Below are 27391 nucleotides of genomic sequence, written 5' to 3' on the forward strand. Positions count from 1 at the left end.
ACAGTTTGCTTCAGAGTATGAAGTTTGGTGCAGGAACCATGGAATGGCCCTGCATAGGAAAGGGACATGGTTGATATGAGGTCAAGTTTGGGTAGGTGTGACGTCCTGAACAAGCACATGCACCATTTGAAAGCTGAAAACTCACAAATGGTGCAGGAGCAAAATGTGGCTCCTCATCAGCCTTTCCAACTGTTCCAGAACTGTGGATTCTCCCTCTCCTTCAAACGGTGAAGAGATCTCAGAATCTGTGGATGTCATTTCTTCTGAGATGCTCTGGGCGCCAGAGGCAAGCTACTATACATCACACACCATCTGTATCAGAGGCAGAGTAGGAGGAACCTGATCTGGTACTAAAACGCCTCAGGAGAAGCTACAACAAAAAAATGGCCTATGTCTTTGGACTCAGAGGGGAATGCTTGTAACGAGGTCAGCCAGATGGACCTCCTAGAATATAAGTTCCCTGACTGAGGCTGTTAATCTGGTCCAATTAGGGAGCCCTGGCTGATAGATAAGAGCAGGAGTGCTAGACATCCTGTTCACTGTTACAGATGGCTCTGAGGAAGTCGAATCAGTATCGAGGACTCTCCACGTGTAAATAAAGGGTGACTTGGTGATGGGATACTGGCCTCTCTGGAGTTATTTCAGGGATCATCTGGCTGGCATGTGACAGCTTGCAAGACCATAACTGAAATATAATCTAAATAAACGACTGAAATTTAACTTAAGGTTTCTGAAATTTTTAAAATCAGGTTTGTGCTTCTTTTTGCTTGATTTGCTACCAATTTTAACTCAATGATACCTTTATAAATTTAAAGAATAAATTACGTCCCACTTCTCTGTCACCCATAACATTGCCATTTATTTTCTAAAAAGTACAAACTCTTAATGTGGTTCTCATAATTTACTGATCTAAGTCTTGGACTCATTCTTGCTGTTTTTCACTAAACTCATCCTAATGCTCCTTATGTTTTCCCTTCAGGGCTCTGTCAGCTGGTAATGAATCACTGTGTGACAATCCAGCAGCTTTGTAAAGTAAATGGAGGAATTTTCAATGATAAAACTGGTAACAGGATGAGCTGTAGCTGTGGCCCTTCATCAATGACAAAGGCAAATAAATGAGAATGTCCAATATTACAGTGTGAATGTAACCGCACAATATATAAACCATTCCACGAGATTTTATTTTATACTTCCTTGACTTTAATTTTTACTCCTATTCTAAAAGCAATAGGTTAGAAACTTTGTCGCCAGATATAATCCTCTGCGGGATTTCAAGGTATCATTTACAGCAGTGTGAATGCTGCCTGAAAGGGAATGGCTGACTAATCTGAATGGACAAACTGCAGAATCTAGTATGGAGGAAAATCTAATTGGGAGATGGCCCTTAATATAAATAATGGGGTGAGGGAGAAGGTAACTATCATCACCAAAAAGTTGAGCATCTGTGCTTTTGTCTCAAAGTGTCAACCATGTTTGCCTCCAACAGCAACTGCACTTCAAAAACATTAGTTGGCTGTAAAACACTCTGGGATATCCCAAGGAAGTGAAATGTTTTTCTTTACAGTACATACTCACTGTTTAACCCTAGCTGGCTGCTAATCATGTGTAACATTCCTTCCACAATAACACATGAACTATCGTGTTGCACAAAATGAATTATCTCCTTTTTAAACAAACATTTAGTTGATTATGCCCATTTTGAATCCAGATATATGCTTCACAATGCAACAGTTCTTGAATTTGTCATTAAAGGAAACATCTAATTTAAGGGAGAGAGACATTGCAAATGTACTGTTATACATGCAGCCGACTGGGAGGCATTGCACCAATTTAGTTCTTAAATATGCTTGTCTGTCTGTCTATTACATAAATGTAATTCAGTAATGGAGGTATCATTTGTCAGCTCGTGTCAATAAGTCTCTTCTGAATCCAACAGTAATTTCAGCAATCGATTTTTTGGTGCATTAATGGCTGAAAGTCAATGATCATAAAGCAATTTTCATGCAATCACATCTGGCTATATTGATTCAGATTCAACTCTTTACCTTCAAAAATGTATTGGAACTTGTGTTGCTGCAGACTGCCACTCATCGCTTCCTCAATGGCACTGATGTCTTTGTTCAGTCGCACCACCAAGGGGTCATAATCCATGCTCTCTGCATTTGCAACAATGGCATAGTTGCCTTGCTTGGCCAGTGGGATTAAATAGTGAAAACAGTGAACTCTGAGGAAACAAGAGAAAATAGTGAAGTTTCAATAACTGGAAGAATCAAGCAAATGACTGCTTGCGAGAAAAGCTATTATTCAAGAATTACGTGCACAGAATAATGAGCTTTTCAAGGCCTTTGGCTTCCATTACCATCATTCAGCCTTGATCTAATGAAAAAAAATGTTTGTCCCCAGATTAATTAGTATTTGTAACTAATTCATCAGCAGTAATAAGTTGTTAATTATTGCCACTGGGGCTGGCTATTCTGCATAAGGAGATAACTGCACTCCAGTAACATGCATGGCGATCAACCAATCCAATCAAAAAACTATTAAAAAAACTCAGGACTGCTTAATTTCAAATGGATTATACAATGTTACATTTGTGAAAGAATCTCACAAACACTGTTAGTGATATATATATATTTGCCGTAAATATTTGTATCACATAAAGGGCAGGCAGTGACTATCTCCAATGAGAAAAAGTCCAGTTACTTCTATTTAATCTCTTGTAGTATCAGTGTTGAATCCCATTCCACAAATGTTTTTTTTGACTGTGGTCGAGTGAGTTGTCAATGTTTTGGAATTTTCTGCTAAACACTAATATGTAGGTAATATCTGCACCAGGACTGAGGTGATTTCAGAGGTAGTATATTACTACCTGCTCCTACTTCCACCAACATTTAGCCTTCAACTATAACAAATGAATATAGTTTAGCTGGTCCAAACAAACTGCTTTCTTCATCACAGAAGTAAATTCACTTCAAATCCTCAAACTACATTATTTTGGGCAATCTGAAGATGGAAAAGTGTCTTTAGAAATGGCTGAAGAGAAAGAAAAAGGATTGTCAACAGCATGACCTCAGAGTCTCCATTCACCCCACAATATCAAATTGCCCCATTCTCTTTATCATACATACTCAGAGAGCTGTGTCATGCTAGTGACACACTACACCAAAGGCCTGAGAGAAAGGTTTTGAAGCAGGGTAACTGGGCCCGAAATGATAACTCTGATTTTTCTCCACAGATATTGTCAGACCTGTTCAGATTTTCCAGCAATTTCTGTTTTTGTCTCTACACAAGAGAATTTATCTCAGCGATCTTAAGGTTCCATGACTGATTGGGTTGTGGATCCATTATTTAAGAGCAATGCTGCGTCTGATCCCCACAACTGACATGCTGACAGCAGCACTGGCTCCTGATAACTCAAGGATTTCCTGACACAGTATGTAGATAGGCCAAGAAGGGGCGAGGCACACTGGATTTGGTACTGGTAATGAACTCGGCCAGGTGTTAGATTTAGAGGGAGGTGAGCACTTTGATGATAGTGACCACTATTCGGTTAAGTTAATTTTAGCAATGGAAAGGGATAGGTATGAACCACAGGCCAAGAGTTATAGATAACAGAAAGGCAATAATGATGTGATTAGGCAAGATTCAGGATGCATAGGATGCGGAAGGAAACTGCAGGGGATGAGCGCAATTGAAATGTGGAGCTTACTCAAGGAACAGCTACTGTATGTCCTTGATAAGTATGAACCTGTCAGGCAAGTGGTCGAGTGAGGGGGCCATGGTTTAATAAAAAAATTGAATCTCTTGTCAAGAGGAAGGCGGTGGCTTATGTTAGGATGAGACATGAAGGGTGCTTCAGAGTTACAAGTTAGCCAGGAAAGACCTAAAGTGAGGAGCCAGGAGGGGACACAAGAAGTCATTGGCAGATAGGATCAAGGAAAACCCTAAGGATTTCTATAGGTCTATCAGGAACAAAACAACGACGAGAGTAAGATTAAAGCCAATCAAGGGCAGTAGTGGGAAGTTGTGTGTGTAGTCCGAAGAGATAGGAGAAGCACTAAATGAATATTTTTCGTCAGTATTCACACTGGAAGAAGAAAATGTTGTTGAGGAGAATACAGAGTTACAGGCTACTAGACTAGACAGGACTGAAGCTCACAAGGAGGTGGTGTTAGCAATTCTGGAAAATGTGAAAATAGATAAGTCTGCTGGGCCAGATGGGATTTATCTTAGGATTCTCTGGGAAGCTAGGGAGGAGATTGCCAAGCCTTTGGCTTTGATCTTTATTTTGTCATCGTCTACAGGAATAGTGTCAGAAGACTGAAGGATAGCAAATGTTGTCCCCTTGTTCAAGGAGAGTAGAAACAATTATAGACCAGTGAGCCTTACTTAAATTGTGGGTAAAGTGTTGGAAAAGGTATAAGAGATAGGACTTATAATCACCTTGAAAGGAATAAGTTGATTAGGGATAGTCAACACAGTTTTTGTGAAGGGTAGGTCATGCCTCACAAACCTTATTGAGTTCTTTGAGAAGGTGACCAAGCAGGTGGATGAGGGTAAAGCGGTTGATAAGGTATATATGGATTTCAGTAAGGTGTTTGATAAGGTTCTCCATGGTAGGCTACTGCACAAATTATGGAGGCATAGGATTGAGGGCGATTTAGCAGTTTGGATCAGAAATTGGCTAGCTGAAAGACGACAGAAGGTGGTGGTTGGTGGGAAACGTTCATCCTGGAGTTCAGTTACTAGTGGGGTACCACAAGGATCTGTTTTGGGTCCCATGCTGTTTCTCATTTTTATAAATGACCAAGATGAAGGCATAGAAGGGTGGGTTAGTAAATTTGCGGATAACACTGAGATCAGTGGAGTTGTGGATAGTGCCGAAGGATGTTGCAGGTTACAGAGGGACATAGATAAGCTGCAGAGCTGGGCTGAGAGGTGGCAAATGGAGTTTACTGCAGAAAAGTGTGAGGTGACTCACTTTGGAAGAGAAAACAGGAATAAGGAGTATTGGGATAATGGCAAGATTTCTGGTAGTGTGGATGAGCAGAGAAATCTCAGTGCCCACGTACATAGATCCCTGAAAGTTGCCACCCAGGTTGAAAAGGCTGTTAAGAAGGTATATGGTGTGTTAGCTTTTATTGGGATAGGATTGGGATTCAGAGCCATAACGTCCTGTTGCAGCTGTACAAAACTCTGATGTGGCTGCACTTGGAGTACTACATACCATTCTGGTCACTGCATTGTAAGAAGGCTGTGGAAGCTTTGGAAAGCGTTCAAAGGAGATTTACTAGAATGTTACCTGGTGTAGAGGGAAGTCTTATGAGGAAAGGCTGAGTGACTTAAGGCTGTTTTCGTTAGAGAGAAGAAGGTTGAGAGGTGATTAATTGGAACATATAAGAAAACCAGAGGATTAGATAGGGTGGACATTGAGAGCCTTTTTCCTTGGATGGTGTTGGCTAGCACGAGGGGACATAGCTTTAAATTGAGGGGTGATAGATATGGACAGATGTCAGGGGTATTTTCTTTACTCAGAGAGTAGTAGGGACATGGAACAGCCCGCCTGCAAGAGTAGTAGACTTGCCAACTTAGGGCATTTAAATAGTCATTGGATAAACATATGGATGAAAATGGAATGTGTCGGTTAGATGGGATTCAGACTGGTTCCACAAGTCGGCACAACACCGAGGGCCAAAGGGCCTGTACTGCACTGTACTGTAATGTTCTCTGTTCTCAGTAAAGAGACCCTAGAATTGACTGTGGCACACCCCTGACTAAACTCATAAGATAATCCTGGTATATGAATGTCCAGACCCCTAACTGATTTACTGATAATCCATGGATTGTTTGTAATGGACCTGCAGGACTGACCACTCCCTAGACTGCAATATACAGAACCTCTGAAGCTGACCACTGGAATGCCTGACTGTATCCAAGCCCCTGGAATGAGATCAGATGATACTCTTGATTTATTGAGCTGGTAGCCCATGACTGAAGACAATCCCTGTGCACTTAACAAGGGACCACTCCACTTAGACTTTGAGGCATCGCTGTTTGATTAAAGCACATTCTGTGTGTTTGCTAAATCAACAGCTGCCCAAGCAGTAGGTGTGACACTGACATGCCACAATGCCATACAGAACATTGTCTGCCTCCATGACTGTCAATTGCTGGTAAGCATGACAAGCAGCCTAGCTTTGTGACTGTGCTAAAAGACAAGGAAGGACAGAAATACTGTTGGCCCATGAATTCTGAATGAGATGGAAAAATGCAAAAAGGCAAGGCAAGGTGTGGAGGAAATGCTATGAGCATCTGATTAGGGGTGAGTGAGTGCTAAGACAGCAAAAGAATAACTATGAAATGCACCTTGCTCCATTCCATGAATTAGTTTGTTTCTGTGTGCAAAATGGCCTGGCAGCTGCATAACGATGCAGGGTGTTAGTGCAATCCAAAGTATAGAACTGAAGTGCATTACCACGTTTTAAGTGAATCAGATATGTACTATTGGTAATGCATCTAATACCAAGCTTGATGGATGGGGAGTTCAGATGGTTACTGTCTAATGAGCTTTGACAGCCCAAGATGTTGGGGGACTGTTGAACAAGATAGAGGTCCCGAGGAGCAAGTGGCAAGTTGGAACTATCAGGTACTTGCCCCGAATTTCATGTTGGGAATTGTCACCATCTAGTTTATCTCCATCACTTGGGAGAATAGCAAATTGCAGAAAAATGGGGTGAGAACAGGTAATAATGAGATATCAATCCATGTAAATAGGTTTCTTGCTGTTCACAAGCGAGATAGTCTCGCTGTTCAAATCTTCGATGGAAAAGTGGACTTCTTTTTCTTTCACTGAGCACCTTGTTATTCAGACCTTGCCATATTTCATTGGGGCTGGAATAACGTTTCCTAAGAAAAGGCAGTTTGATCTGAAAAGACTGATAATTTTCCTTCCCAGTATCTTGTGGTTTCTGCTCCTTCAAACATTGTTCATCTTCATAAAAATTGAAAGAACTGCAGATGCTGTAAATCAGAAAGACAGAAATTGCTGGAAAATCTCAGCAGGACTGGTAACATCCATGAAGAGAGTTAATGCTTCAGGTCCAGTGACCCTTCTGAGAACTCTGATTTCTCTTCACAGATGCTGCCTGACCTGCTGAACCTTTCCAGCAATTTCTGTTATCGTTCATCTTCAACTGCTTCCAGGTTTAAGAAAAGCCACATCTGAAATTTTAACTGATCTGTTCTCGTCATCAATAAACCAACTCTATGCTTCTCACTTCTGTTTTAAAACATTTCATTTAAAACATATTCGTAGGTGGGACCGTCTCCAATAAAAATATTCACTTTCCAAGGGATCAAGAGGGCAAATAAAATGGTCTTCCAGTTCATGCCACCTTGCGAGCTTCTCTGTGAGATTTACATTTTTTAAATACCTTCCAGCTATAATCATTTCTAACTGATTTAACTTTTCACTCGACGCTTTAATTCAATAAGTATTTGTTTAAAAATTGGCTTAACAGAAGGTATTGATGAATTCAGTGTCTGAACTCGAGGTAGCAGAATGAAAGAGAGTGGAAAAGAGGAGGGAGATTAGAGAATGGGGAAAAGGATAGAAATGCCAGGCTTAACAAATTAATTCAACCAGAACTTATTCATTCAAACAATCTGAGACTTGTAGCATTAATTATCAGGAAGCATGACTAAGGCATATAGCATTAACAAAGGTAATATTTGCATTAATGTAGTGCCTCTCCACACTGAAATACATTTTGAAAGCTTCACAGAAGGAATTACTTTTGACGTGCAGTGATAACTGATGTTTGTGAAAAATAAGCTCAGACATTAATTTTTTTTGGAAAACGAAATAAACTGCCAGTTACAACAAGAATGTTGGTCCAACATAATAGGACATCTTTGATGTGTGAATAGCCTTTTTGTATACTCCTATGCTCACTTATGTTGGGATACTGTACCTGACTTCTAAGTGAAGCACCAGCAGGCACCGGTCAGCCATTTCCTGAAATAACTTTGCAAGATCATTGAGAGTTTCCATTATTTGCTCAGACACTGGAGGAATATCCATATTTACATGAACTTCTTGTCCTGGAGAAAATGCTGTGAAACAGGAAAAGATCACAGAAATAATCAGCACACTCAAAGTCAAATGATATTGCTTGTAATAAGCACGTATGTTCGAATTTGCTAGAACAAAAGTTGCTCAAGATGGTAAATGCAAGACTCATCGAATTTCACTGCTTAAAGTTCATTTTTGTTTATCCAAGGAACCTGGACATTGCTGATTCGGTCAACATTTATTTCCTGTGTCTAATTATCTTCAAGGTGGTGGTGGTGAGCCACGATCCTAAACACAAGTAGTAGTTTGCTGGGCCATTTTCAAAAGCAATAAAGAGCCAACCATACAGCTGTATGTCAGGAGTCACATGTAGGCCAGATCCAGGTAGGATTGTTGATTTCCTTCCCTAGAGGTTTTTATGACAATTCAGTGCTTCTTTGCTATTGTTATCGATAGAACATTTACATTCCAGATTTTCTTAATTTTGGATAATTGAATTTACATTTTTCAGATACTGTGATAGGATTTGAACTTGTCTCTTAGGATCATTAATCAAGACATTTGCATTACTAATCCAATTAGACTTAAGGTTATTAATCAGAATTACTCATGCTCTAACTGTGCAAGAAAATTCACCATTCACCTCCCATTTGCATCAACAGCAACTTCTAAGCAACTGTTCTGGTAGAATCAGCATACTCTTCTCTAATATGTTTTTCTTTAAGAGCAATAAGTGGCAATCAGGGACTGTTGGCAGGATTCAAGATAAGGGGCAGGTGGTTTAGAGGGAATTTGAGAAAAAATGTTTTCACTTAAAGGCTGGGATGTATCTGAAATTCACTGCCTGAAAAAGTGTGGTAGAGGCAGGTAGCCTTACAACATTTAACCCTATTGCATACAAGAGCTGAAAAATGAGGATATTAGGTACTTGATGACTGGGATGGACATGAAGGATCTCTTTACACGCTGTAAAACTGCATGACTCGATGATCGCTTTTTCTCAATCATAAGGAAGAAACAATATGAGATGGATGTGTGCCAGTGTTTGAAGCTTTTGTGTAACAGCTGGGGGTGGAGTGAAGACAGATACAGAGAGATAGAGAGAGAACATAGTTGAAATGATATATAGGGGAAGTGGGTGAATGGAATGTGGCAGTGGGGCAAGAATGAGATGGGAAAGCAGACACTAGATTATGACATGGGCATTTTTCTTGTGCTCTTTGACACAATGTTGGCATGATTCTTCTCCTTTTAAATGACTTACAATTGATCTGACTGACCTGGTTAAAATATAAGAGATCAAATCCTTTCTTACTCTATCTGCATCATTCTTTACAACAAAGCAGAATTTCACCGAGTAACAACAACCAGAAGACTTTTGAAAAAAAAAGTGAAAAGAAAATCACGTTGTTTAATAAGAAAATAATTTTATAATGCTTGTGCAGTGTACGTGCCTGATTTTATGTTACCCAGGGCAATTTTGTTTAGTGCAAAATGCAAATGAGACACTTTCAATCTATTTAAATTGCTAGAGAGAACAGCTCAATTTACTTGGTTTACAACAGGGCGCTGTTGGCAAGATCAGCATGCAGTGAACTGATGACACTGTAAAGGATACATATCACTAACTAAAACATTACAAATATAAAGATACTTTTAATATTTAAAATAGAACAATTCCCCTATATTTGGTCAGATTTCAATTTTCTTTTAAATTTACAGCAACTAAACATGACATTTGGCTAATGTTGTCTGTGTTTGCAGTTTTTTCTTTTTCTGGGTTCCATCTGCATTCCCAATGTTCTGTAAAAGTTCAGGTACTGAATTTGTATCTGAAATCATAACTAGTCTTTTCGTGACATTGATACCCATTAACGTGCTGCAAATTTCTATTTCTATTTTTACTTCACATTTTTGGTTTCATTTATCTATTTAATTTACTTTGTCAATGCCCACTAGTGAGTGCAATGGTGTGCTGCACATTCGGACTACTCTGGAGGTTATTCTGGAAACAATAAGTCTTATGTTCCTGCTCACGAATGTAAACATACTACATCACATGCATTGTGGTGTAGGGCAGCCTTTTCTTTCAAATCAATTCTCTGAAATGTGATGAAGTACAATAAGAGACAAGAATGAAAGTAAAGAGAAGCCTGAAGAATAATAATACTGGACCTGAAATGTGAACTGTTTCTCTCTCCACAGAACTTGCCAAATGTACAGGACTTTTCCAGGACTTGTTTTTATTTCAGATTCCTAGCATCCACAGTATTTAATTTTTATTTAAAGACCAAGTCACTTAATTGAGGTTACAATACTTATTTTAAAATGCATGTTTGGGTTTAGATAACTATAATTTGTAGAAAATACACGAGAGAAGTTAGGAAGGAGATGGTGCTTTCATTGATTTTACAAAATGCTCCATTCCATTTAGTTTATAATTTATTTCCTTCCTTTCATGAAAACATGTGATGAAAGGTGCAGAATGTAGAATATATCGTATATTTAGATTTTAAAACAGAAGCAGTTGGATGTGGGTCACTTCTGTGAGTTACTTTTAAAAGGATAGGAAGCCAATTGAACCAATGATTGAATTACATCAATTCCAAGAAATCATTTGACTGCAGTAGAGTGCCTAGGAAAACCTGTGCAGTATAAACGAATACAGTGTTCATAATGCTGGGTTATGATAGGCAGAATTATCATATTCAGGCAATAAGTTTAGTTTTGACTTCAGAACAGAAGGTTCAAATGTTTTAGTACAGAGGGACTTGGGGTTCTAAGAACAAAGAGCAGTTCAGCACAAGAGGAGGCCTTTTGGCCCACCAAATCTGTGCTGACACATGACACCTTTTCTCAACTAAACACCTTCTGCCTCTACACGTCTGTATCCCTCTACTCTTTGACTGTTGATGCCTCTTAAACGCTACTATCATATCCTCTTCTACCACCTACTCTGGCAGTGCATTCTAGGCACTTGCCTCACACCTTCTTTCACCTTTCCTCCTTTTACCTTAAACCTGTGTGCTTTAGTAACTGACATTTCTATCCTGGAAAAAAAAGTTCTGACTATTCTTTCTATCCATGCCTCTCATAATTTCCTAAACTTCTATCAGGTCACCCCCTCAGCCTCTGACATACAAGTGAAAACAAACCAAGTTTATCCAAAGCTAATACCCTCCAAACCAGGCAACATCCTGCTCAATGTTTTTTGTACCCTCTCCAGTTGAGAAGAGAAGAATTTTTCTCCAAACAGGAGAATCAAGCCAGTTCAGGAAAAGTGAATTCGAGGTGTGGGGCTTCCAAGCTACGAAAGCTTGGATCTAAGGCTTCAAGTTGTTAGACTGAAAAGGTTCAGGCTATCAGAATTGAGAGGCTCATGCCAGAAGATTCAAATAATTGTTTAAAAAAAAAAGATACAATTGATATTTCTCTCAGATTGAGTCTCTGCAATGAATTGTGTTGGGAAACGGGTTGCAACTTTGTCCTTCTATCAGTGTAAAGATTTTTCTAACTGTTAAGCTTTGTTTATTTTCTTCTGTTATGTAATAAACTTCTGTTCTGTTGTTGAAGATCATCTGCAGTCTGGTGGGAATATATTTTGCTAACCACTATACAGGTCAATTACAAAAACAAAACACATGATTCATTAAGTTTCATTCTGGCATTATTAAAGGTTGTGATTATAACAAGTGGCAGAATCTATTTTTTCAGGTGCAAATTTAGACTAGACACAAAACTAAACATTTCAACTAATGTCAGTGGATTATCAGGTGGATTGAAAATTCTGGCTGTTTTTTTTCCATTCAGGCCAGGGGCAAAGAGGTCTCTTGTAAACATCTGACTGTCTCCTGCACAAGGTCAGCAAATAGCATGTCCGAATCCACTGCATAGCCAAAAATGCTTTTACATTATTAACTGGTGAACTGCAACACCCAATTTGTGTACAGTACAATAATACATGAGATTAATGACCAGATAAAATGTTTTAGTCATGTTAACTATGGAACATGATAGTTGGAAAACTTTTTACTCTTCTTCATACACTGCCAATTAGGATGTGTGTTGTTTCAAGCAAAAGATACCACCTCCAAGCAGTGCAACATTGCATCAGTACTGGGCTGCACTAGCAGCCTCGATTGTGTTTAGAACTTCGAAAAAGGAGGAGCAGGCCACTTGGCTTTTCCGGTCTGAGCTGCCATTCAGTATCATCATGGCTGGTTATCCAATTGGAGGTGGAGCAGCAGCACTGGCAGCAATTGGTCTCAGTGCGAATCGGATTAAAAAGGAAGATAGAAAAGGAAAATCTCAAGGGACGTGATCCACATAGAGATGATATTCCGCATTCCAAAATCCAACCTACCCCACCGGGTGCTTCTACTCCCGTGGCCTCTCTAGCTTTTCAGTGATCAGTCTTGGAAGCTTCCCATATGTGGAAAAACAGAATTGGGCTTTAATCACCTCCATTATCGACACTTGCTGTCCAGATTCAGATGAAGAACAGAATGTTTCGGGAGACAGGAGGTTAACACATGGCATCTGCAGAACTGTAGGCAAGCCTGGCTGCACCTCAGCCCAACAGGGTCTCAGCCCAGTCAAACACCAGTACGAGCTCCACTGGTCTGTAGCCTAAACTTTTCAAAAGGTTCTTTTTCTGTCACTTATTATGTTAGAAACTGCTGAGACTGGAGCCAGCACTCAGGTGAAGGATTGTTTCTTGTAAATCAATGTAGCTCTGAATGAAAGGGGGAGAAATGGACCTTTTCTTTTCCAGGAGCCCATGTAAGCAATGACACTCTGAAAGGCTTTTTGTCCTATGTCATTAATGCTCCTACTGACTCAAAACTTATATTAAACATAGACATGGATGATTTAATAGGATTTCAAAGAAAATCAATTTTTCTTAGCTGCAGCAGCTGTGGCAAAAAAGATTCAGAGTTGGTCACTGCAGTGTTTTGAGTTGTGTGAGGAACCGACCAATGACAAACTGTCAAATGTCTAAAGGTCAAGCAACTGACTTTCTCTGACAAGAACTGAAGGTCTCTCACTGTGCAGAATCCCCTCAAGGATGGCTCCAGCTCACCACAGTTAATATCAAAACTTTCAAATGTTTTTTTCCAAAAGCAAGAGGAAAGCATGGAGTATATGAATCCTGAGGCGGCTACGAATGTAGAGGAAGATCGTGAGAGTTTTTTTTAAATATATAGATTGCCTGAACACAATGTGAATTAATATCCTGATTTAATGCTGTGAGAAACGTGAGTAAACCTTGAGAATTCAGGCAGGGACTTTCGTTACTTTATTGTAAGGCCATTGCAGAAGCCTGCCCATCATGCACTGATATCCTGATATGTGCTTCTGTTACATGATGCTCAGCTGGAAACTGCTTCAGAAATTGCACACTTTGAATTCATGAGCCTCGGCACTGGGTCACCTGATTAAAAAGTTAAATAACTAAAATTAATTTGAACTAGCCTCAACATTCCTCTATGTTTCCTTGAAATCAATTTTTATTCTTAAAATCCCCCTTTATAAAGCAGCTGATTCATGTGGGCGAACAGTTTCATAGCCTCAACCTCAGTTTTGACAGCTCTTACATTCTTCATATTCAGGCCATAAGCCAACAGGTTAATTGACTATTTGGGATATAGGGATGGATGCAGGGGTACAGTCAAACCCAACTCCACTCCTGGTCTCAGCATCCCACCGTTGGCCCTCATTCATGGGGCATAATTTCATAGTTCTCCACTGGTGGCTGAGGGGCCCCATCAAATTTCTTAGGTGGCCTTTCTACCACCTGACTGAATGGACAGTGCCTCCTCATGGAGTGGAATTCCTCATTCCAAAGGCTACCCTACCGCATCAGGTGCTTCTACCCTTGCTGCATCTCCATCAAGGTCTCCACCACCCTCTCCTCACTTCCCCAGTCCTCATCTTCCCTACGATGCTACAGTGATTGGCAGGGATGTGTTTCCTGCAAACCATTATCCAAGAAAAACCTGTCGACACTGTAATCACTCAATTCTTAATTATAGTAGATACTCTGACTAATATTTTCTTCCTTCCAATACGAGCTGTGATTTAACACATACAACAATGCAACTATCTAATGAAAGATTACAGGGTTCCTATTTTGGAGTGTGATATTTTTGTTTATTTAAATGCAAAGACCTGAGACATTATGCCAATAACCATCTAAGAATTTACCAAAGTCTTGCGCAGTCCTGCAAAAATTGACAATGTAAGTCCTGGGGCATCTCTGCTGGGGAAGTCTGACAGAAAAAAGCAGCAGTGTGAGGTTCCTTCCGTGACTAGAGAAGATATTCTGCCCTCAGAGTGCTGGGAAACCAGAGGGCAGCAGTTCTTCATCGTCTTTAGTGTCACTATGAGCAGTGGCTGTTAGAACTTCAGAACATAAGAAGTAGGAGTAAGAAATTCAGTCCTGAAGCCTGCTCCACTATTTAACATGATCGTGGCTGATCTCATCTCAACCTCAGCTCCACTTCCTTGCCCTCTCTTCATAACTCTTCAACCCATTACGAATTGAAAGTCTGATTATCGTCTCTTTAAATTGACTGAATCACCCAGCATCCACTACATTCTGGGGCAGCTGCCAGTAAAGAACTCAGAGAAAGGACTAGCAATGCCAAGTGGTCCAGGCAACAGAACAGCAAAGTTATCATGGGAAGAAGGCTGTTGGCTGGGAAGTGCAGAAGAAAAATCAGTGGATGGCTTCTGGCTTCTAGAGAGATAATCCCTATCCAATGCCAGGAGTTTTTCGATAGAAAGTGTCGTTGAGCTTGAGAACACCATTGCCATCAATACTAGATGTCACACAAGCCCACATGGCAGGTCCCTTGCCATTTGCATATGAATATTGATAGAATGAAGCCCTTAATTGGCAAACTAAGAGTCTTAGGGAGCATCTGGGCTGGGTGAGGCCATCCATGAGCCATCCTGCAGCAGGGTTGGGGAATGGGGCATGGGGAGAAAGGTGGCAGGGAAGTACATTTCACTCAGTACCTCTGAGAAAAGATAATTTCACCACAGTTTCATTAGGTCCTTTCCCTCTAAAGAATCATAGAAAAAGATAGCTGGTTACAATTCCTGTGCCAACTCCTTGAAAGTTCCATTCTATTTGTTGCACATCTTCTTTCTCGTAGGCCAAGAAATGTTTTCTTTAACGTATTTATCGAATTTCCTTTAGGTGTCATATTTAATCGTGATCAATTGCTGACTTCAGATTCTTGCCATCATCAAAACAGAATGTTTCCAATCTCCATAACATTATCCATCTTCACTCATGTGAGTTCACTGACTGCTGAAATACCCACTCATACCTTGGTAACCTTTAGACTCAATTACTCCAAAGTCGTCCACATTATTTTTTCCAGTAAACTGTCGCCATCCAAAACTCTGCGGTATTTTATCAAGTCCCATTGCGATTCCACTGCATGTGTGCACTAGTAACACTTTGACTTTAAAATGCTCAACTTTGTTTTCAAATCCTTCTATAACCTTGCTCTTTCCCACCTCTATAGTCTCCTTCAGTTTCACAAACCTTCCAGCTATTTGCACTCAATTTCTGGACCCTTGTGCACTCTGAATTACAATCATTATGATTGGTGGCTGTGCCTTCAGTTCCTTAAGCCACAAGTTCCGAAAGTCCCTCCCTACACCTTACACTGTACCTCATTTCTTCCTTTAACCAGGTTTAAGTTAACTCATCTAACATTTCATTATGTGGTCTCTCACTTCATTTTACAAGGTTCCTGTGGAAGACTTTGAGATATTTCATTACATTAAAGGCAAGGCACCATACAAACATATATTCTTGTACAAACAAAAGATTCTCATAATCTCTTCTTGGTTCTTTTGTCAATTATATTAAACTGTCCCCTCTGCTTACTGACCATCTTGTGAGAGAAAGGATACTCCTTAATGATATCACTATCCCTGAATTACCTATTCAAACTCTTTGGTTTAAGGAGAACAATTCCAGCTTCTGAAGTTTTTCCACAAGGCTAAAATTTCTCAACCAGGTCCTTACTTTCTCTGAAGGCAATAATTGTTTTCTGGGGTGCTGCTTGCAAGTAGTTGTTCTTCATATGTGACCCTACACTGAGTATGCTATTAAGATATTCAATGGATTCAAAGTTTGTGGGAAGATTTGTAGTTTGGGTGCTCGTTGTTGTGGTTCTGTTCGCCGAGCTGGGAATTTGTGTTGCAGACGTTTCATCCCCTGTCTACAAAACCAATGTAGTGCACAAAATCCCATGCAAGGACTGCACAAAACACTACATAGGACAAACAGGAAGACAGCTAACGATCCGCATCCATGAACACCAACTAGCCACGAAACGACATGACCAGCTATCCTTAGTAGCCACACACGCAGATGACAAGCAACATGAATTCGACTGGGAAAACACTACTATTATAGGACAAGCCAAACAGAGAACAGTCAGGGAATTCCTAGAGGCATGGCACTCATCCACAGATTCAATCAATCAATAAGCACATCGACCTGGCCCCAATATACCGGCGACTGCAACGGACAGCTGGAACTGACAACCGGAAGTGGCAGATTCAAACCACTACAAATGCCGGAGGAAAGATCACAGAAGTGCTTCACAGGAGGCTCCCAAGCACTGAGGATGCCACCTAGAGAGGGGACGAAACGTCTGCAACACAAATTCCCAGTTCGGTGAACAGAACCACAACAAGATTCAATGGATTTCTGGTGCCAGAACCAAACGACTTTGTGGTCACCTTGTGTTTACACTTAAATCAGCAGTCTCGGGGTTCCAACTAGAAGCCAAAGTCTAGGTCAATTCTCCCATTGCCTGAAGCCAGTGATGCTGCAGAAATTTTATGTTACTCTATCTTCATGACTGCAACTGAGGCTATCTTAGCAAAACCTAACACGGGCTTTTACCGATCTATACACGTCAGCCAGTCATTGCATGGGCAATCTCACGGCTTAAATAAAATTATTTATGAAAATCAGAGGAGGAAACAGTAAAAGGTTACTGTGTTAATTCACATAATGTCAGTCTTGACTCAATGAATTACATTGTTTCTGAAAAATATCTTCCTCGGTGTAGTGAAATATAAATGCAAATCTTTCACTTTCTTTCACTTCAGGGCAGTATTAACTTATAAAACTGACATGCACACTTAGTTTCTCTGTGGAAATACAAATCTATCAGGAATCTTTCTGAATCGCAACTCAGTACTGAGGTCAGGCATTGTGAAGTCATACCATGGACTATGAATAAAGCAAATAATGACAAAAGTTGGTGCTGATAGTTCAGACTATTCAAGTCTGGTACCAATGCACTTCTTCAGGACACCCAGTGAATAACTGAACTTGGATTTGGAGTACTGAGTCTTGCATTGCTGCTGATAAAAATTCTGCAGTAACTTTAGTAACTTGAGTAACCAATATTCAATTCTACATCAGGAAACAACAAAACAAGGAAGGAAAAAGTGGATTTTCACCTCAACTCCCTGGGCTTGATTTCTATGGGAGGGATAGACTGTGAGACAAACAAAACAACATGACGTGGTTACTTAACTGCAGAACCTCAATATAATTTTTCTCCTTCGTATGCTGCTCAATGACAGGCTGGTTGCCTGGCTGCTGTGCATGAAAACCATTGGCAGGAGGCCAGGCTGGTGACTGTCTTTTTCTCCCCACTCCCACACCAATCTCATCGATGGGGGAATTGAAGAATCTGGGGATCAACTTGGGTGGTTAGATAGAGGAGACATCTAACTCATCACAAGTGGTCATTGAGTCCCTGGTATCCAGTTCACACTCAAAGTTTCCACACAAAACATGACTGTTAATTTGTGGTCCAACGCATGTTGAGATGGCAATGATACAAATATAGAAAATTAAATACTTTTCTTTTTACCAAGACTGAATAAAATTCTTTCAGGAAAATGTTTCCTTCTGGAATTTGTTTTTGAAAACCTACATGAACTCTGGAGATTTCAATAAAATGAAAAGCAATTTCAAACAGCTGGAGATAAGACGACAGCCCTGTGCCTCCCATCAGTTCAGTAAACAATCATAATGAACAGCACAGTGACTGTCATCTATGATAAAGTGTTAGCTAAATACAGTTAGGATGTTGTTTTCATGAATTAATGTTGCCAAAAGGTTTGCGCACTGCTACCGTTTAGTGAATTGTCACATTTAAACAATGTAAAAGAATGGTACTCTGTTGTAACAACACATAAATTCAACTCAATTATCAAGGAAATCCTAATCACAGACTTCAGAGAGCTCAGTACCTATATGGTCACATCTTTTGCATTCCACTGCAATGTTTAAATCATTTTTAAAAATTTTAAATGTCAGATTTTCTTGTGTTAAATGTCAGATTGTGATACAGCCATTTACAGCAAAAACCCACAGATTAAAAGCTTAATTCATGCTTATTTACTTGATCTCAAATATGGACAATGGGAAGGGAAGGAAAAAAAAATTAACCAGACCTCCCCCTTCTCCTTTATCCAGTAACTCTTGCCAGAAACTGCACGCTTGTAGAGTTTGACTGAGGATGAGTTGGGCTGGTTTCTAATCCTCTCTGACGCCCTCGCCTTCCCTTAATGAGAACAAATCCATTCCCATTTTCACTTAGCAGAGTTCTGAGAAAGTGATTCAGCCTGGATTATATGGAATAGGATGGGATCCATTCACCAAGTAGGGGCTATTTGTGGATAGGGCAGTGCCCACCCCCAGATATAGCTATTTTACAGCCATTTTCATACCTGGAAGTTGGATTTCTGCTACCCAGTCACAGGAAATCTCACCTCAGAGACCTGCTGACCAAAATGAAAATGTGCACCTCGCAGGAAACCCACTGGGCTGGTTCCTTAACATAGATCTCTCCTGCCATTGGTTTAATGCCAAATTAATTGCACACATAAGGGTCTCAATTAGTCCAATGGCAGGGTTGGTTGCAAGTCATCAAATCAAGTCAAATTTTTATTAAATAGAGGTATCAAGGGATATGGGCCCAAAGCAGGCATATGGAGTTAGGCCACAAATCAGCCATGATCTTATGGAATGGTGGGGCAGGCTTGAGAGGCTGAATGACCCATTCATGTTCCTATGTTTCCTATCAGCTGTCATTCATGCTGATACCACTGTGGTGGGGACAGATGAGAGTGGGTAGCTGGCAGCCAGGACACTGTTGGATTTAATGTGCAACTCCATCAGAAAGGGAGCACAAAATTTGATCCTTAGAATTGAATATTGCTTTTGCCTTCCAAAACCCAGGGCACCAAAGCAACTGTAGTAATGGTTCTGCAAGTGTAGTGCAATTAGTTAGCTAAACACACAAGTTCACTTTTCTAGTTTGTGTATCGCAAATCAAAGATCAATTATCCACAAGGTAAACAGGGAACCCTGATTCTAGTTCATTTATTTTTTTATCTTGTTGTTGGGGGAGGCTGTGAGATTCCTATTTAACTTGTCTATCACTAAAGATGTTACAGCGTGCAACTATTATGAATGCACACAATGGCAACTACCGGCAAACATGTACATATTTACCCCACCACACCAAAATCAAAATGAGGTTTATAGCTTTTGAATGGAATAACATTTTAAAAAATCCTTTGGGAACTTTCTTGCAGTGGGGAATAAAGCAGTGAAGTCATATATACAATACATGCTTCCTTGCAACACTGAATCACAGGACTATTAAACCCTTCACAGAGAAGGTTAATTGAAGGTTAACTATAATATTCATCTTTAAAATACAAGACCACATGAAGTGTGCAAGTAAAGTTAGACAATCAATTTTCGATGTAGAATTCTGCACTCTCTGACAGATGCCAACAGTTCCTTGATGTGGATAATTTGTTACTACATTGAAGCTTGATCACAAACCTACTAAAGCGTTAAAGTCACTTTAACCCTGAAATTCCAATACTTGTGGCTTCAGTGCAAATTCATCCAAGTTTCTAGCTACTATTCAACATTCTGTGACCCCTATTGGAGACACACAGGATCCTGTTGAAAGCCTGATAAAATTTATACTCAAGCTCACTGACAATGCAAGGCCCTTTGGGAAGTTCACCACAGGGTTATGGATCCATCTGCTGGCATACAGTCAGAGTGTTCGGGTAAGCAGCAGGAAAAGAAACGGAATGGAAAAAAATGCTGAGGAAACAGGAGGGAAAAAAAGAAACTCTTGCTTGATCTCATGAATTCAATCGATTGGTCTGACAAATATTACAAAATTCTATACGCCTCTTGCTGCATGTTTCTCTTTAGCTCCCCTTGGTTTGTTTGAGGGTCCAATCAGGTGTTCTGCTCCCTGCACGCCAAACTTTAGTTTACCACTGGGCTATAAGGAAAACCTACATGAAAAACAGATCCTAATGTTTCTTGCCTGTGTAGGAATCATGGAATCAGAGGGGTTGGAGAACAAGGGGCAGTTTGTAGAACTGTGTTCCTGTTAGGTCCTGTCTGCTTTAAACCTATTTTCTTGCTCTTTCTTCTAAGTAAATTTCTTCTGTCTGCTCCTGATTTCTAAGGAAAACCAGGATTTTGAAATTTTTCTTTCCATGTAAATTATAGGCTAACATATGGCTATGGAACAAACATCTTGACCTTCAGTTAGTACCCTTGCCAACCAAATCAGTAGCACACTATCACAGTTGTGGTTCTGTTCGCCGAGCTGGGAATTTGTGTTGCAGACGTTTCGTCCCCTGTCTAGGTGACATCCTCAGTGCTTGGGAGCCTCCCGTGAAGCACTTCAGTGATGTTTCCTCCGGCATTAATAGTAGTTTGTCTCTGCCGCTTCCAATTGTCAGTTCCAGCTGTCCGTTGCAGTGGCCGGTATATAGGGTCCAGGTCAATGTGTTTGTTGATAGAATCTGTGGATGAGTGCCATGCCTCTAGGAATTCCTAGAGGCATGGCACTCATCCACAGATTCTATCAACAAACACATCGACCTGGACCCAATATACTGGCCACTGCAGCAGACAGTTGGAACTGACAACCGGAAGCGGCAGAGACAAACCGCTATAAATGCTGGAGGACACATCACAGAAGCGCATCACGGGAGGCTACCAAGCACTGAGGATGTCACCGAGACAGGGGACGAAACGTCTGCAACACAAATTCCCAGCTTGGCAAACAGAACCACAACAATGAGCACCCGAGCTACAAATCTTCTCACTAACTTTGAACACTATCACAGAAATATTCACTAAATGAACATATATAACATCACATAACAACAAGTATATCCACCATTCACTCATTCCGCTAATACACCATTTTCGACACTTTCTTACAATAACAGGCAGGTGCTGGTTGCAAATTTCTCACTAATACCAGGATGAAGACAAGTCCAGATTTGCCCAACTGCCTACATCCCAAAATAGGTTTGAAGCAAGTACAAAGCTGGGGACTCTGCCACGTTCCCATCTCTATCTTTGCTCTGGGGAGGGAAGATTAATGGGTGGTACAATTAATGCTGATTTCAGGGCGTTTTCCTGTCGCAGTTGTTATTCAACTGGCATCAGGTGGAAGATTCACCATAGCACTCGGTACAATGTATAAATTTAAACTTAAATTACATTTTGTACTATGTGAAGAAAGGAGAGACATGGTTTTAGTCTCATTTTTAGTGTTGCACTTGTGAGCTTGATGCTGTGAATTCTGGAAGGCAGTTTGTATACGTGCATTTTGAATAAGGTTTTACAACAGTAGATGGAATTGGTACATTATTGCAAAAAACAGGAAACAACTGTGCTGATGCCAAGTGACACGAGTTCAGGAAAACACAAAGAAACAGAAAAATAAAGAAGGGTGTCAGTCATTTTGTGCTCAGGAGGCAGAAATATTAAATTCTCCCGAAATAAATAGTATGACAGCTGGAAACTGAATATTTGAGAAAGTAATAGTGAGTTTAGCTTGCAGTCTTTTTTAGGTGCTTTGAGGAGAAAGACATTGACTGCAAGAGAACTGGTTGCCGCTATTCTTTTCTGAGCAAAAAGGTTTGGTATGGAGATGGTGGTAAATCTTAACTTGCAAATATTGTTATTTACAAAGAATATTATATGGCTGGGATAAAAGGAATAATTAGATTAGATTACTTACAGTGTGGAAACAGGCCCTTCGGCCCAACAAGTTCACACCAACCCGCCGAAGCGCAACCCACCCATACCCCTACATTTACCCCTTACCTAACACTACGGGCAATTTAGCATGGGCAATTCACCTGACCTGCACATCTTTGGACTGTGGGAGGAAACCGGAGCACCTGGAGGAAACCCACGCAGACACAGGGAGAACGTGCAAACTCCACACAGTCAGTCACCTGAGGCGGGAATTGAACCCGGGTCTCTGGCGCTGAGGCAGCAGTGCTAACCACTGTGCCACCATGCCGCCCAAATAATGTGGTTTGAAATTCTTTACTAGTAATGACATCTTTGCAACATTTTTGTTAATGCTTTTCTTTTGAATAATTTTTTTTAAAAGTACACTGGCAAACTCTTGTAAATGTGTTCATAATTTAACCTCCATGCAGGTTTCATTCTGGGATTTGACTTGTCCGGTATTAACATCAACTAGGATCATAACAATATGTAAGCCTGAAAAACAGGCATCTCTGCAGTTTCCTATGGATTCGTGTGGAGGATGGGGATGGGAGTAAATGGTGGACAAGTCCCTTGTTTTCTGGCATACTCTGTGCTTAATACAGGGGCCATTGCCACAAATCCACTTTCTCAATTTCCACAACTCCTGGTCTACAACACCCCTGTTTCTCCCTCATTCACCTGGGTCCTCATTGATTGTGGGTCTCCAGGTATTCGGAGCTGCCTATAATAAACATCTACCTGATGAGTGGGCAGTTCTCAGGGCCGCAGGATTTCCATCCCTAGGTCCTTTATCCAGGGAAACGTGTTCTGCATTTAAAATACTTAATTGGCACATATTACAGTGGACTTTCCCCAAAGGAGATAATGCTGGTTTTCGTTGGCTTACCAGCCATGGGTAAGACCTGTGTCACCTCATTAAATGCTGGCTGGAATCAGATAAAATTGGATGTTAAGCCAAAAATGACACTACAGGTTGAAGGAGGGTTTATGACTAATAGCTGGATCAGAGAATTGTGTTTTACTAATAAAGTTTTAAAGAAAGAGGAAGAAGGGGATGTTTGGAGATGACATTCCTGAATATGGCTATAGCTAACCAAAACCATAGCTGCCAAAACAAAACTGAAGAATATAGAACTACACAGTTAAAATTACAGGGCAAAAGTTGAAGGGAATTATGTTCAAACATTCTGGTTAAATCTGTTCTCAATGGTAGGTTTTTCTTGCTAACCTCCTTTATTAGAGCTGTTGGTCCGAAGTATTGATCACATTGATGTTAGTGGATTTTTGTTATCACCCTGAGTGCTCTGAATGTGCGAATGGTACATGTTCACTCCCACAGAAACTGTTCATTCTTATGGATAGAGATTGACAAATGAGTGTCTGCAAGCTATTAAACTGTGGATGGGCTCATAGCTGATCCACTTCAACCTTCGTCCAACTTCAATGAATAAACTCTTTACGGATTGTAATCATGATTGGCTACTTCAGCTAGGATGACATTTTATTGCCGTGCAACAGGCGTGTTCACAAATGCATCCCCTCTAACAAAGCTTTCACTGGCACCACCTGATATGTCTGAACATCACACAGGTGATTTTTTTATTTACAATGCCAGCAGATCCTTTCACAGGTCTTCCATACATAAATGATGCACTGCAACAAATCTTAGAAGTAACAAAGAGGACCGATGAGGGCAGAACGGTGGACATGATTTATATGGACTTCAGTAAGGTGTTCGATAAGGATCCCCCTGGGAGACTGGTTAGCAAGGTTAGACCTCATGGAATACAAGAATAACAAGCCACTTAGATACAGAACTGGCTCGAAGGTAGAAGACAGGGGTGTGGTGGAGGGTTGCTTTTCAGACTGGAGGTCTGTGACCAGTGGAATGCCACAAGGATCAGTGCTGGGTGCACTACTTTTCATCATTTATATAAATGATAGTAAGTATGCAGGTGACACCAAAATTGGAGGTGTAGTGGACAGCGAAGAAGGTTACCTCACATTACAACAGGATCTTGATCAGATGGGCCAATGGGCTGAGGAGTGGCAGATGGAGTTTAAGTTAGATAAATACAAGGTGCTGCATTTTGGAAAGGCAAAGCAGAGCAGGACCTATACACTTAATGGTAAAGTCCTGGGGAGTGTTTCTGAACAAAGGCATGTTGGAGTGCAGGTTTATAGCTCCTTGAAAGTAGATTCGCAGGTAGATAGGATAGTGAAGGCGGCGTTTGGTATGCTTTCCTTCATTGGTCAAAATGCAGAGGAAACTTGATTATCCAAATACCAATTATCCGAAAATCGGATTATCTGAAGGAGATCTCGGGGTCCCCATAGAAACAATACATCAAAGACATGTTTCCAACAGTGATCGTGTCTTTTGTTTACAGTGATTAAACAGGCACAGTCTCTAAATGACTAACCTCCCACCCTCTCTCTCTCCCCACACTTTCCCTGGAGTTCTACAGAGGGATGTCCCCTAACCCCCTCCCCCTCCCTTCCACTTCCCAGGAATACTCTCTCCAATATTGTCCTGTACAGGTCAAACATGGAACCTGTCAAAATATTTCAGTAAAACGTTGTCTGTGTGGGGCTGTGTCTGTGTGTGTGCTATTTGGAAACTTACCTCACAAAGGCAGCGGCAGCAGCAGCAACAGTCTTGTTGTTGGTATGCAGTCCAGCTGCCCTGGAGAGGGGCCAGGGGTGGACGGGTGGCAGTGAGGGGGCTGTGTTGGGGGCAGGGGATCACACGCTTTCTGCTGGGGGTGGGGTTGGACCAGGTTGGGAACGAGGGGGTGGCAGAGTTGCACTGGGTTGGGACGCAGGGACTCGTGCGCTGTGTGCTGTTGCAGTCTCCTGAACCGGGAGCAGACTTCAATAAATCCGAGCCCCAGAGGAAAGGCATTTCATCAATTTTCCGAATAACTGATTATCTGAACAAAATTGTGCCCGTCAATCACATTCGGATAATCAAGCTTCCACTGTATTGAGTACAGGAGTTGGGAGGTCATGTTGCAGCTGTACAGGACATTGGTCAGGTCACTTTTGGAATATTGCATGCAATTCTGGTCTCGTTCCTATTGGAAAGTCGTTGTGAAACTTGAAAGGGTTCAGAAAAGATTTATAAGGATGCTGCCAGGGTTAAAGGATTTGAGATATAGGGAGAGGCTGACTAGGCTGGGGCTGTATTCCCTGGAGTGTTGAAGGCTGAGGGGTGACCTTGTAGAGGTTTACAAAATTATGGGAGGCATGGATAGGATAAATAGAGAAAGTTTTTTCCCTGGGGTGGGGGAAGTCCAGAACTAGAGGGCATAGGTTTCGGATGAGGGGTAAAGATATAAAAGGGACCTAAGGGGCAACCTTTTCACAGAGGATTGTGCGTGGATGGAATGAGCTGCCAGAGGATGTGGTGGAGGCTGGTACAATTGCAACATTTAAAAGAGGTATGGATAGGTACATGATTAGGAAGGGTCTAGAGGGATGTGGGCCAAGTGCTGGCAATGGGACTAGATTGGGTTGGGATATCTGGTCACATGGACAAGTTGCACTGAAGGGTCTGTTTCCATGCCATACATCTCTATGACTCTATGACCTCTTCAGCAGTACTTCCTCAACATGTACCCTCTGCCACCTACCAAGGCATGGCCTGTAGGTGAAAGGAACACAGTCACTTTGCAATTCCATTCTAATGTACGCAGTATCCTGCACCTTATCAGTGATTTCTTTATCATTTTCATGACTTGGTCAAAATTCTGGGACTTATTTAGCAGCACCTGGCATCACATGGCTGCAGTGTTTGAAAAACAGGCCACTATTATTTCCTTAAGGGAAATAAAAACTGATCTTGCCATCAACTCTCACACTTGACAGAGAATGAGAATTAGTTTCCTGTTTTGATGGATCTACCTTATGAAATAAAATGATTGTCATTCTCATTTAATACCCAAGTTACTTTACTAAGACACATCCCAAGAGCATTGACAGACGGGTGAAAATATATCTGACATGATGAAACTTCTTTTTGATGGAGAATATTAACTAATATAACATAGTCCTGGGAAGAATTTAACACTCAAAGGGTTACTCTAAGCTTTAATTTATTACATTTCACATTATGCGAAGAGGAAAATTATTTGTATTAATAAAAAAAAAACATTTCTCCTTCCTGAATAGGCTAATAAAATGAAATCCAATTTCAAATGACTCAAGATAAGACGACAGCTACACAACTTCCATCAGTTCAGCAAACAGTAATAATGAACAGTGAGGTGACTGCCATCTATGATAAAGCACTCCTATTAGCCATCCTGTTTTTATATTAATGTTAATTATAACACACATACAGTAATGGATTATTGAGTTTTTATCTGTATGAAGAGCACTAATGGTAAACATGCCAACAAAATGCCATCTTCCTTTTTTTAAAAAATTTACTTAAATGTAGGTTTTAGTACAAGAGATTTGACTTCGGATGGTCCTTCCTAGATACTGTTAAATCACAGGCACCTGTTGGAAACTGATGTCTCTGAAGAACATCACAGGGCCAGCACACCTAAATCACATTGCCTACTCTGTATTGTCCACTGGTAAGGGTAAGTGGAGCTTTTGTATGTGTACTTGACTTTTCAGCTGAAATCGAAAGCACTGAAAATTCAGCTTCTATAGAGCCAGAAGCCTGGCACAGGGAGTGAGACTGAATCCTGTCCTAGTGAGGATCTAAAATTTGAATTTAGGCTGTTTTCAGAAGTAACAAGTATAGCAGATTTTTATTAACCACAAAATGGCTTTTCAATTTAAAATAACATAACAAAATGGCTTTAGATTTTTCTTTGACATTGTGAACTTGAACTGATGCTTTGCTGAGTTGGTTAGAGATAAGAAAAAACAATTGAGTATTCATAATATGAATCATAAGACAGTGATTTGGTATTCGAACTGACCTCAAACTAGCAAGCATGGGATGGATTTGTGCGTGGAACGGTCTGTTTCTCAGGATTAATCTGCTGTCAGTCATGTCACCTTATTACATTTGATTGGTCTTTTCTTGTCATTGAGGGTGGCTGTCTCTTAAAAAACATATAAATAATGTGTAATTTTTTAATGTAATTGTGCAATTTTGCCACAGAGCACAGAAGCTTTAACCTCTGTGTTGCGCGACAGAACTGCATCAGGCTGCCTTA

General features: G+C 40.6%; 1 protein-coding gene across 1 annotated transcript in view; it reads right to left on the bottom strand.

The window, feature by feature from the left end:
* Positions 1 to 27391, bottom strand: part of exoc4 (exocyst complex component 4) — a 567281-nt gene that overhangs the window by 34625 nt on the left and 505265 nt on the right. Inside the window, exons 14-15 of the mRNA XM_072562911.1 lie at positions 7974 to 8115; positions 2046 to 2224 (exon numbers count right to left, since the gene is read on the bottom strand). Coding sequence (XP_072419012.1) covers positions 2046 to 2224; positions 7974 to 8115 — 321 coding nt within the window. The remainder of the gene's footprint in view (positions 1 to 2045; positions 2225 to 7973; positions 8116 to 27391) is intronic.

This window comes from Chiloscyllium punctatum, chromosome 44 (assembly GCF_047496795.1).
Source record: "Chiloscyllium punctatum isolate Juve2018m chromosome 44, sChiPun1.3, whole genome shotgun sequence".
NCBI lineage: Eukaryota > Metazoa > Chordata > Chondrichthyes > Orectolobiformes > Hemiscylliidae > Chiloscyllium > Chiloscyllium punctatum.